Raw genomic sequence first — 12,022 nt, forward strand, 5'->3', positions numbered from 1 at the left:
AAACTCTTCCTATTTGGGGATTCATTAAAGGGACTCTGACATGCAATTCTATTTTGCTAACACAGTCAATATTACAGTCTTTCTGGTTTTATTCACAGGTATTAAACACTGCAATAAATTTCTACTTTTAATTTAAAAAAAAAGTTAAACTTCAAATGATGTATTAAAAGAACACAAACAGAAAAATTCTAAAACACAATTTATTTGTTTCAGGTACCCAAACTCTAAAATTCGAAGGTTTTTGATTTTTAAATATGAAATACCTGTATAAATATATAAAGAAAACATAAAAGCTATAAGCTACTTTAAAAATGTAAACACAAATCTTTAATTTAATGTAAACTTAACTGTATTTATAATTTATGTTTCAGATATACTACTGGCAGAAGTAACACTTTATAGACACACAAGAACAAATCTATTATCAATTACTTTTTTAAAATGAAACGTCAATTAGGGGCCAGCATTGCAGCATAGCAGGTAAAGCCACTGCCTGCAATGCCTGCATCCCATACGGTCCTGGGCACTGGTTTGAGTCCCAGCTGCTCCACTTCCAGTCAAGCTCCCTGCCAATATCCTCAGAAAAGCAGCACACAACTAAAGTGTTTGGGTCCCTGCCACCCACATGGGAGAACCAGATAGCACTCCTGACTCCCGATTTCAGCCTGGCCCAGTATTGGCCATCGCGGTCATCTGGGAAGTGAACCAGCAAATGGAATCTCTCTCTGTGTCTCTCCCTCTTTCTGTAACTATTTCAAATAAATAATAAATCTTTTTTTAATAAAAAGTCAACTAAAGGCATATAAACATTTAAATTTTTCCAACAACAGACTTCCCTAGTCACTCATTTCTTTCTACACAAATCTGAATAAAAGCAAAATCTCTATCTCATAATACAAACTTCCCCAAAGAGATTTTTTAGGTAAAATAAATCTATTGTTACTAGTATTCAGAACTACTTATAAGGAGTATATATGTAAAAATCTATAAAATACTACGTACACTGATAGTCAATATTATTTATTTACCATTCCAGTGATTAAAATTAACATGGAAAGGTTAAATTTCAAAATTATGATTAAAAGACTAAACCTTTGTTTCTTCTCCCTAAAATTATTTTTATTCCATGTAAAAAATATAGTGAAGCCCAAGTTTTAGAGTTCTCAAACCCTGTACTATTAGGCCATATTTAAAGAGAATCTAATCTGTTTAATAATAACAAGGATTCTTTGTTTCCTATATTCTTCCAACTCAAAATGTGGCCTGAGAACCAGCATCATGGATATCTCTTGGAAGCTTGTTAGAAATGAAGAACAGCAGCCCTGCTCAAGACCTACCACTAAATCGGTTTCCCAAGTGATTGATAGAGATTTTAGGGTTTGACAAGCACTATCTTAGAACACTGCACTAAGACAGTATTCTAACAGAAAGTACAGTCAGCAAGTTTCAAACTAAATTAGACCTATTTATAATGTACCAATTCCTTACTAGATAACAAGTAGTAAAAAATTTAAAAATAAGCCATGACCTAAGGAAGCACAAACTAGAGTACTATAAAAATCTCTTGACTGAAATTAACATATTTTATGCACATAACAAAATAAACTAATTGATATTATGCAGATTAGGGTTAAGATTTTACCAATCTTCCCTCTGATAATTCTGATAATTTTTTCTTCTGTTGGAACATTTTCTTCCTATCTTTTACATTTTGGGTGAGCATATATAAAGGTACATATTTTCTATAGTTATCTGACAAACTGAAAGCAAAACTCCATTTTGAGAAAAGGGCTACCAAAAAATGTAATATAATTTTATATAAAGGGCCTAAAAATGTCTAGATTATCTCAACATAATTTGCCATGCTTAGCAAACTAGTACATGCTAAAGCTGTTCTTTAGCTCTTTTTAGCTGCATAACCCAATGTTACTAAGAAATCCAGTGAAAATGTTTGGAGCACAAAATTATATATGTCTGAAAAATATTAAGCTGCTAATGTATAGGAATGAACTCAGTTACATCTCAGAAAATATTCATACTGTAACTAAACAGGAAAACCATAGCAAGCACCCATTTGAAACCAGAAATTTAATCATTCTAGTTTTAGAATCAAGGACAACCACTATTTAACATATTTATATAGGCAAAACCCAATCTAGAAACTAGGCTGAAGTGTTTCTTATATGTCACCCACCAACTATTGAATAGTAGCACTTTCTGGAATACAGAGGGAAGCAAATGTGATCACTAAAATTAAACACCTTTTCTCTGCCTCCTAAATTTTCATTCTGCAGAAAGACACATCTGATATGGGTCTCTCAGTCAAATTTCAGTCTGTCCAAAATCCTACTCACAATTCCACATATTCCACCCACTTATCTGATGTTGAACTATCTGAATCTTTTACTCAAATCTAACTACATAATTCTCAGACATTATCTGCTGTGCTTCAGATTATTAATTTGCAGTCCCTGTGATCATATCTATAGAACTGCATCAGTAAAAAGTAAAAATAAATATTACACAAAAACTGCCGGGGCTGGCACTGTGGCACAGTGGGTTAACGCCCAGGCCTTAAGTGCCAGCATCCCATATGGGCTCTGGTTAGAGTCCCGGCTGCTACTTCCCATCCGGCTCTCTGCTATGGCCTGGGAAAGCAGTAGAAGATGGCCCAAGTCCTTGGGCCCCTGCACCCATGTGGGAGACCTGGAGGAGGCTCCTGGCTCCTAGCTTCAGATCAGCGCAGCTCGGTCCATTGTGGCCAATTGGGAAGTGAACCATCGGATGGAAGACCCCTCTCTGTGTGTGTGTGTGTGTGTGTCTGTGTAACTGATTTTCAAATAAATAAATAAATAAATCTTCAAAAAAAAAAACACTGCCCAATCTAATGAAATAGTGCTCCAGCTATTGCTTTTATTAAAAAGAAAGAAAATAAGAAAGAGAAAGAAAAGAAAAAAAGAGAAAAGAAAAGAAAAGAAATCTCGAAGAATTCTAAACACAGTGCCTGAAGCCTTTTACATCTACTGTAATCACCAAAGTGCTATAAATTGTTTTGGGAATTCAGGAGCTGGCAATCCTCCATTAACACCAATGTTTGAGTTGATATTATTATCCTATTTAGTTTTATTAAATGAACAATTTTTAGGAACCTAGTAACAATATAGCTATATATTTATGTAGACAATCAAAAAGAAAAGGAAAAACAAAGCAACTGAAGTGCCACCAATAATTGTTTTTCTAGTTGTCTAGAATATAAACATGAACTATCTAACCATGTTCAATTTATGCTTGTCATAATTCCTATAAGACAAATCACTTCAGATATGCAATTACCACCAAATGCATAACGTTAACAGCAGAAGAGTGAAACTTGGAGGCCTAACCATGTGATTAAACCTAAGGTTCTTAGTTGCCTCTTTGAAGTCCAGTAATAGGTACTGTGTTTTGTAAAGGGATTTCTGGGAGAATAGTACTGTGGCTTAAAAGATTCAGGTGCCACTTCCAGAGCACCGGTTCAAGTCCTGGCTACTCTGATTCCTATCTAGCTCCATACTAATGCATCTGGGAATACAGCAAAGATTGCCTAATAGTCTGTGCCCCTGCCACCCATATGAGAGACCTGAATGGAATTTTGGCTCCTGACTGCAGCCTGGACCAGCTCTGGGCATTGAAACCATTTGGGTAGTGAACTAGTAAATGAAATCTCTAACACTTTGCCTTTCAAAATGAATAATAAAATCTTATAAAAAGTAAAGGGATTTCTACTTTCGTCCCCAGTAAGAGACAGATATAGGGCCAGCGCTGTGGCGTAGTGGGTAAAGCTGCCACCTGTAGTGCCGGCATCCCATATGGGCGCTGGTTCCAGTCCAGGCTGCTCCATTTCCAATCCAGCTCTCTGCTATGGCCTGGGAAAGTAGTAGAAGGTGACTCAAGTCCTTGAGCTCCTGAACACGTATGGGAGACCTGGAAGAAGCTCCTGGCTTCAGATCGGCGCAGCTCTGGCCATTGTGGCCAATTGGGGAGTGAACCATCGGATGGATGAACTCTCTTTCTCTCTCTCTCTCTCCTTCTCTCTCTCCTTCTCTCTCTGTGTAACTCTTTCAAATAAATAAATAAACATAAAAAAAGAGATATGACAGATAAAGAGATAAACTGATCAATCTGGATAAATACACACTTAGACAACTGGGAAGAAAGAGAAGTCAAAGAGTTTCACGTTGTTCCTTGAAATATTCAGGGTGTCAAAAACAATTAATAGTTCAGATATTCCAATATACTCAGTCAATTCATTTATTTCTCTATTGGGAAAACAGTAGGAAAATATTTCATCCTTAACCCATTCCCTATGTTCCCATGCTCCTATAAGCAGCTAGGAAGACTATACAATTTCCCATACAGATGATAAATTATAGGGAAAAAAAGTCTCCCTTCCTTGCAAAACAATTTTTTTTTCAAAACAGAGTTGTGTTCACTACTGCAAAACTAAATAACTTACCTGTATAACCAAAGATCTATCATTGTGGAAATATTATCTCTTTTCCTTATATCCTGAAGGAGCTGGTGCTATGATCTAGAATAGAGCTTAAGCATCAGGGTTTCAGACTCTCAGCTTCAGCCATGGAGAATACTAGAACCTTCTAAACTCCTTTTTAAAAATAAAATAATAAAAAGAAGAATTAAAGAAGAAAATTAACTTAAGCTAATTAAGATTCACTCCTATAACAAGAAGAACTAGCAGGTAATAGAATCGGTTCATGGTGACATCCCTGATGCCTCTGGACAACTCTGTTGCCTAAAGGATATCAAGAAACTGGAATAGGATTTTAAGAAACAAACAGAAAGAGCCTGATATATACCAAATCCTTATAGCAACATTTGTTTGAGTCAAAATGTGCCTCAGCTCATCTCAGGAGACTGTTTTAACACAGTATGTGTTTTTACAGTGATCTAAAGATCACCCTTGATATGATTTCTCATAATAGAAGTTATAATCTCTTACTCTTCTTCTAGAGGACTTCCCAAAAGTTGGGCTTAAAATTTGTAAAAGCTTGGGATTGAGCAACAACAACAAAAAAAAAACCATTTAGGTAATACATACCAAAGGATCAACTAAGTCTTCTATACTCAGAGGATAACCTTGATGCTTACTAAAGTGCTATAACACTCAATCAAAGGAAATTTACTATTTTTAGCATATGGATTTTCAACAAGGAAAAAAACAAGGATTTTCTGGTTTTAGTACCAAGTTAGCCAGATGTTTTAATTACATTCCAAGTCTTGAAAGTCTACTTAATTACAGTTTTACTATAATAATGTACTATGATATCTTTCTCAGAGAATGTACAACCTGGCTGAACAGGTTATTATGAGTGCCAATCTGAAAACAAGGAGGAACACCAGGAAAAAGACCATTTATTTATGATGAACATTGTCACTTTATTATGAGCACAAAAGTAGGTAATCTAGAAGTGATACTATTTTTAATAAAGGATTAAAATATAAACATTGATGCAATATCAAATCTTGTAAACTAGAGTTATTTCCTTATAAAAACAGATCACTGCTTTAGTCAGCTCTAGAGGAACAGGGCTGATCTATAGATGCCACCACTCCCAAATATGCCATGTAAATTGCTGACAAAGCACAACAGGAAAACTATCTAAACAAACACATTTAATACTAATTTTTAAAGTTATCTAAATTAACATCAGCAGCAGAAACATGGAGAAAATAAAATCCTACCAAAAGTAACCCTAGACCTGAAAATTCACTCTACTGGAAACAAACACTCCAACTGACCACTCCTTTGCACCCAACCCTGATGCCTTTCACAAACATGGCAAAGCATTATATTATATATAGTACGCAATGGTGGTGGCAATTATCACAAGAAAAGATGACCCACAACTTAAAATGTGTCTTCGGGCATGCATGAATGTGCCCATTCTAATACTCCTTATGAAGTTCTAGTCAGTCATATTAGGATAGCTAAGTGATAAGGAGTCACTAAAGATATATCATCCACTATGTATTTATAAGGCAAGAATATTTGCGACTGTTATTTTCACGTAAGAATTGATACTTACAGCTGAGTTCTACAGTAATAAGACAGAAAGGATCCTGTACATGTGTTTCTTAAAAGCCTGATACAATGAAAAAGAAACTTCAGTCAATTATTTCTAACTAACCCCACTTGGCTTTAATTAAGATACAGTTTTTTCTTACCTTTTTAAAAGTGTTTCGCCTAGTATCTGAATCCCAAACGTCTGTATTTATTTGTCATCACTGTTAATGTCCATACATTGAGACTTCAGGTATTAATTATTTTTATGGTTCTACTAGCAAAACTTGGTATCTGTGAAGGAAAACCACAATATCATCACTATAGATGTGTTATTGTTTAGATTTGTGGATAAAAGTGATAAGATTTCTAAACATTTCTACAGCATAATTCATTTCCTAAACTTCACAAATAATTCCTACACTTAGCTAGGAAATATACGATATCTTCCACAGTCTAAGAGGATTTGCTAATACTGTCCCAGGTTCTTATCAGAGAGTACTCACATAAAAGTTTGTTAAGTTTACTAAATTTAAGTCAAAATTCCTACGAGATGTGAAAGCTGACTACTAAGGTAGATATAACTCATTTTCCAAAATCTCTTAACTGTCCAGACATTAGTAGAAAAGCACACTTTTGCATTTTATGAAAGTATTAGGGAGGCCAGCGCCGCAGCTCACTAGGCTAATCCTCTGCCTGCGGCGCCGGTACCCTGGGTTCTAGTCCCAGTCAGAGCTCTGGATTCTGTCCCGGTCGCTCCTCTTCCAGTCCAGCTCTCTGCTGTGGCCCGGGAAGGCAGTGGAGGACGGCCCAAGTGCTTGGGCCTGCACCCACATGGGAGACCGGGAGGAGGCACCTGGCTCCTGGCTTTGGATTGCGCCAGCCACAGCAGCCATTTGAGGGGTGAACTAGTGGGAGGAAGACCTTTCTCTCTGTCTCTCTCTCTCATTAACTCTGCCTGTCCAAAAAAAAAAAAAAAAAAAAGACAGTATTAGGGAATAAATCTATGCTGCATGAGAATGATATAAGGGGCTGATATTGTGATGCAGTAGGTTAAACCATGGTCTGCAATGCCAGCATTGTATGTTCAAGTCCTGGCTGATTCACTTCCGATCCTAATGTGCCGGGGAAAGCAGTGGAAGTTGGCCAAAATGCTTGCGCCACTGTCACCCGTGTGGGGGACCTGGAAGAAGCTCCAGGTTCCTGGCTTTGGATTGGCCCAGCTCCAGCCATTGTGGACCATTTGAGAATGAATCAGCAGATGGAAGATCTCTCTCTCTGCCATTTGAGGAATGAATCAGTAAATGAAAGATCTTTCTTCTCCCCCGCCCCCCACCCTGTAACTCTACCTTTCAAATAAGTAAATCCTAAAAAGATTTTTTAAAAATTCATGACTACTTGAAATGTGATAACTTTTAAAGTAATCTTTTTGCTTTAGATTATTTCTCTGTAGGACAAATTTGTCAAAGGCATTCTGCAAGTAAATAAATAAGATTTAAAATGAATCAAGATGTAGCTATATAGACATTCCTTGAAAATAAGCTTCTTAAACAGACATCATTATTGATCACCAGTCTTGAGAAATATATTCATGTGATTATGATGGTGACAAAACCTATTACATGAAATATTTCAATCAGATCAACTGTGGAAAAATGAGATACAAAATAATGTTTCACTCATCTATACCAATGAGAAAGAAGCCTTTGTATGGCTTTCTAAAATGATTCTCCCCAGTGTATCACTCCAAATTCCTACACAATAAAAATTCTGTATAGAAACATAGAAAACCCAACAATTGTTTTATGGATAAAATTTGTCAATAATCTTTAATTTTCAGATATTTGCAAAAAATTCACTGAAAGAGTAATTAGGAAACTCTAGAAGCCAGCGCTGTGGCATAGCAGGTTAAGCCTCCACCTGTGACACCAGCATCCCATATGGGCGCAGGCTCACGTCCCAGCTGCTCCTCTTCCGATCCAGCTTCCTGCTTACTGGGAAAGCAGTGAAAGATGGCCCAAGCCCTTGGGCCCTTGCACCTGCATGGGAGACCCAGAAGAAGATCCTGGCTCCCAGCTTCTGATTGGTTCAGCTCCGGTCACTGTAGCCATTTGGGGAGTGAACCAGTGGATGGAAGACCTTTCTGTCTCTCCCTCTACCGGTTACTCTACCTCTCAAATAAATAAAATCCTTTGAAAAAAAAAAAAAAGATTGTCTTGACTTCTCATCATAAGCAATGCAATTAAACTAGCCAAAAGCCTTACAGCACTTCATTGTGTTCATTTCATTCACAGTACAATTTTAACTTAACTAGCTTGAATTAGGGAAATTAATATTTTTCACTTTAATTATTTAAATTACCACAGTAACATAGTTCCAGAAGTTTAAAAGACTTATTTTGTCTTTTAAAAAACACACGAAATCAAAAACAAACTATCTAGGCCCTATTACCAAAGCCTTCTTATTTATGCCTTGCTACAAGGCTTTGCTTGTTTTCATGTACTAATAAAATTCGTTGACTATGCAAGCATTCAAAAGCAAATACAAAAAGCAATCTTCCCTAAAAAGAATTACTTTTTCTACTACTTGCAGTCTAACACTGGTACTATTGTGTTAAACTGATTATAGGATCTCAGATTCATGGCACACAAGAAATCATTTCAAAGACTACAGAAAATCTAAAAATAGTAAAAGTTCTAGTGATATACATAGAAGAATTATAAGCCATACAACTTACTACAAAAGTGAAACTGTTAACTGCAAGCTAAATGCAACCCAAACTATGAGACATTGCAGCTTTTAAAAGAGCTTGGAAAATTTCAAAAGAAGGGTTATACTACAGCTTTATAGTGAGTATCTGATTCTTCAGTTATTATTATAAATGAAAATACTAAATATGTACACTTTACTATATGATTTTAAAAGAAACACAAAGAGACACTGAAAGTCAGTTGTAAAAAGCACTGATAATAGTGAAATACCTTTCCCAAACAATTAAGCTCTCAGTTACTTGATACAAAGATCTCAACAAAATTTTTATTTGAGGGGTCAGCACTGTGGCAGCAGCCACTGCCCATGATGCCAGCATCCCACATAAATGCTGGTGAAGGCAGAACTTGATCACAAGTGCTCTGATGTGGAAATATTGGTATCCTAAGCAGCAGCTTAACCTGCTGCATCACAACACCTGCCTTGTACACTTTTGAAGAATGAATTTTATAATATTCTAAGGATGAATCTTACAGAATTCTATATTTCTTTTAGGAGAGAATATTACAAATAACTTCATGTCAATAAATCCAACAATTTAGATAGAACAAATTCCTTAAAAAAACACCAACTCCAAAAATTCACCCAAAGAAAAATGTTTAAATATCCTGAAAGATGATTGAATTCACAGTTAAAAATAGATAACAAAACTCCAAGCCAAGGGAAGTTCAGTGATGAATTCTGACTTTACTACTGAGTGCACATTTATAGAAAATTATGACCAATTCCACATAAATGATTCAGAAAACAGAAGAATGCTTTCCAAACTTTTTATAGGAAACAGCACTACTCTGATTCCAAAATCAGACACATGGGCCAGTATTGTGGCACAGCGGGTTAAGACGCCACCAGCATCCCATATGGGGGCAGTTCAAGTCTTCACTGCTCCACTTCCAAACCAGCTCCCCTAATGCACCTGGGAAAGCAGCAGAAGATGGCCCAAGTACTTACTTGGACCTCTGTGATCCGCATGGGAGACCAGGATTGAGTTCCAGGCTCCTAGTTTCATGCTGGCCAGACCAGATTGTTGCAGTACCAATCAAATTTTATTTTATTTGAATTATTTATTCTATTCAAGAATTTTATAGAGGGAAACCAGATAATCCAATATACATTTTTAGAGCATTCTTACTTCTGTGTGAATGTGAACTCAAAGTATAACGGAGGGCCAGTACTGTGATGCAGCAGGTTAAAGTCCTGGAATCAGCACCTGCATCTCATGTGGGTGCCGGTTCAAGTCTGGCTGTTCCTCCCAGCTCCCTGTTGATGCACCTGGGAAAGCAGCAGAGGATGGAGCGAGTCCTTGGGCCCCCGCACCCACATGGGAGACCTGGAGGAAGCTCCCGGCTCCTGGCTTCAGATCAGCTCAGCTCTGGCTGTTGCAGTCATTTGGGGAGTGAACCAGCAGATGGAAGACCTCTCTCTCTCTGACTCTAACTTTCTCTATGACTCTTTCAAATAAATAAAATAAATCTTAAAAAGAAAGTATAATGGGAAAGGAAACAAGTATATAATAATAATAATAATAATAATAATAATAAATCCAATTGGAGGAAGAAAGAAGAAAAAGATTAAGTAGGGGGGCCAGGCACTATATATAGTACAACAGGTTAAGGTGCCATTTGGGACCCCAGCATTCCGTATCAGAGTGCCTGGAACTGAGTCCCACCTCAGCTTCCAATCCAACTTCCTGCTAACATGCACCCAGAGAGGCAACAAATGATGGCTCCAGTACTTGGGTCCCTCCCACCAAAAAGGGAGACCTGTATGGAGTTACTGTTTCTCAGGTTTGGCATGGCCCGATCCTGTCATTGTAGGTATTTGGGTAGTGAATTAGCAGATCGAAGATATCTCTCTCTCTCTCTCTCTCTCTCTCTCTCTCTCTCATACACACATACACGCACACACATTCTGTCTTTCACATGCACACATACTGTCTTTCAAATAAATAAAAGTACATTTTAAAAAGTTTAAACAGGAGGCCAATGCTGTGATACAGTAGGTTAAAACTCTGCCTACAATGTTGGCATCCCATGTGGGCCCAGATGGGGTGGTCAGGGAACTCTCTAATGACCTAAAATCCAAAGAGTATTCATGCAGGGCCTGGTAGGTCACAGTAAGTAAGGACTTTGAACTCCACACTGAGAGAGATGAGAGCCACAGGAGAATTTTGGTCAAAGAGTAACATGATTTGACATGTCAAAAGGATTATTCAGACTGCTATGTGGAAAACAGTCTACAGACAGCAAAAGAATGGAAAAATGAAAGATAGTTTGCAGGACTATTACTTCAAGAGGGGAGAAATAATGGTGTAGTATCTGTAGAAATGGTAAGAAGTTATCCACTTCAGCTTAACTTTCGAAGGCAAGTTCAACAGACTTCTCTAATGGAATGGATGCAGCACTGTGGAAGAGCTTTTTCTGCCCAAGCAGTATTCCTCAGGGTTCTTAGTCCTCCTCCTGTTCTAGTCCTCTTTCAAAATTTTACAATGACTTCACAATGAAGTTTCCTAAATCTAAATATCAGCTTGGGGTGGGTATTTGGAGCAGCAGTCAAGATGTCTCTTGGGACTCTTGCAACCCACACTGGAGTGCCAGGGTTTGAGTCCTGCTAATGCATACCTTGGGAGGCAAGAGGTAAAGGTTCAAATAAGTTGGGTCCCTCCCATCCACATAAGAGATCTTGAGTGAGTTCCTAGATCTTATCGTCAGCTTGGCCCAGACCTGGCTGTTATGGACATTTGGAGAGTGATCCAAAGAATGGAAGATCTCTATCTCTGCAACTACCTTATGTGTGTCTGCATTCCAAATATTTAAAAAATTTTAAAAATAAATATCAGCTTCTATATTTCCTTTTGAGCTTCAGCTCCATATACCCAACTGCCTGCTAGACTCAAACATAATCTCAAATTCTACTCGTTCAAAACTGAATTCACCATCTTCCCTTTAGTCCAGTACTTATTATCTCCTCCAGAATTACTCAACTAAACAATCAACATGAAAAAAATACTCTACTGTTTAAATCAAAACCCTTAAGGTAAACTTCATGTTTCCTTTTCCTTTGTCACCCAACCTGCCCACACATACTCCTACATATACCCTATCAGTCAAGATACTGGAGTAGAGGCAAAGCATAGAATGTGCACTTTAATGATGTCACGGTATAACAGTGAAGAATATAACTGAATGCACT

General features: G+C 37.3%; 1 protein-coding gene across 6 annotated transcripts in view; it reads right to left on the reverse strand.

Moving 5' to 3' along the window:
- The window catches only part of ZZZ3 (zinc finger ZZ-type containing 3), a 106,737-nt gene that overhangs the window by 56,664 nt on the left and 38,051 nt on the right, over positions 1 to 12,022 (reverse strand). For 3 of the 6 annotated variants that reach the window (XM_062191576.1, XM_062191575.1, XM_062191571.1), the window contains exons 2-4: positions 6,226 to 6,355; positions 6,087 to 6,143; positions 4,496 to 4,645 (exon numbers count right to left, since the gene is read on the reverse strand). In XM_062191576.1, the coding sequence (XP_062047560.1) occupies positions 4,496 to 4,518 (23 nt within the window). In that variant the 5' untranslated portion in view covers positions 4,519 to 4,645; positions 6,087 to 6,143; positions 6,226 to 6,355. The remainder of the gene's footprint in view (positions 1 to 4,495; positions 4,646 to 6,086; positions 6,144 to 6,225; positions 6,356 to 12,022) is intronic. The other 3 variants (XM_062191572.1, XM_062191573.1, XM_062191574.1) reach the window with 3 other exon arrangements.

The sequence above is a fragment of the Lepus europaeus genome, chromosome 5 (genome assembly GCF_033115175.1).
Source record: "Lepus europaeus isolate LE1 chromosome 5, mLepTim1.pri, whole genome shotgun sequence".
Taxonomy (NCBI): domain Eukaryota; kingdom Metazoa; phylum Chordata; class Mammalia; order Lagomorpha; family Leporidae; genus Lepus; species Lepus europaeus.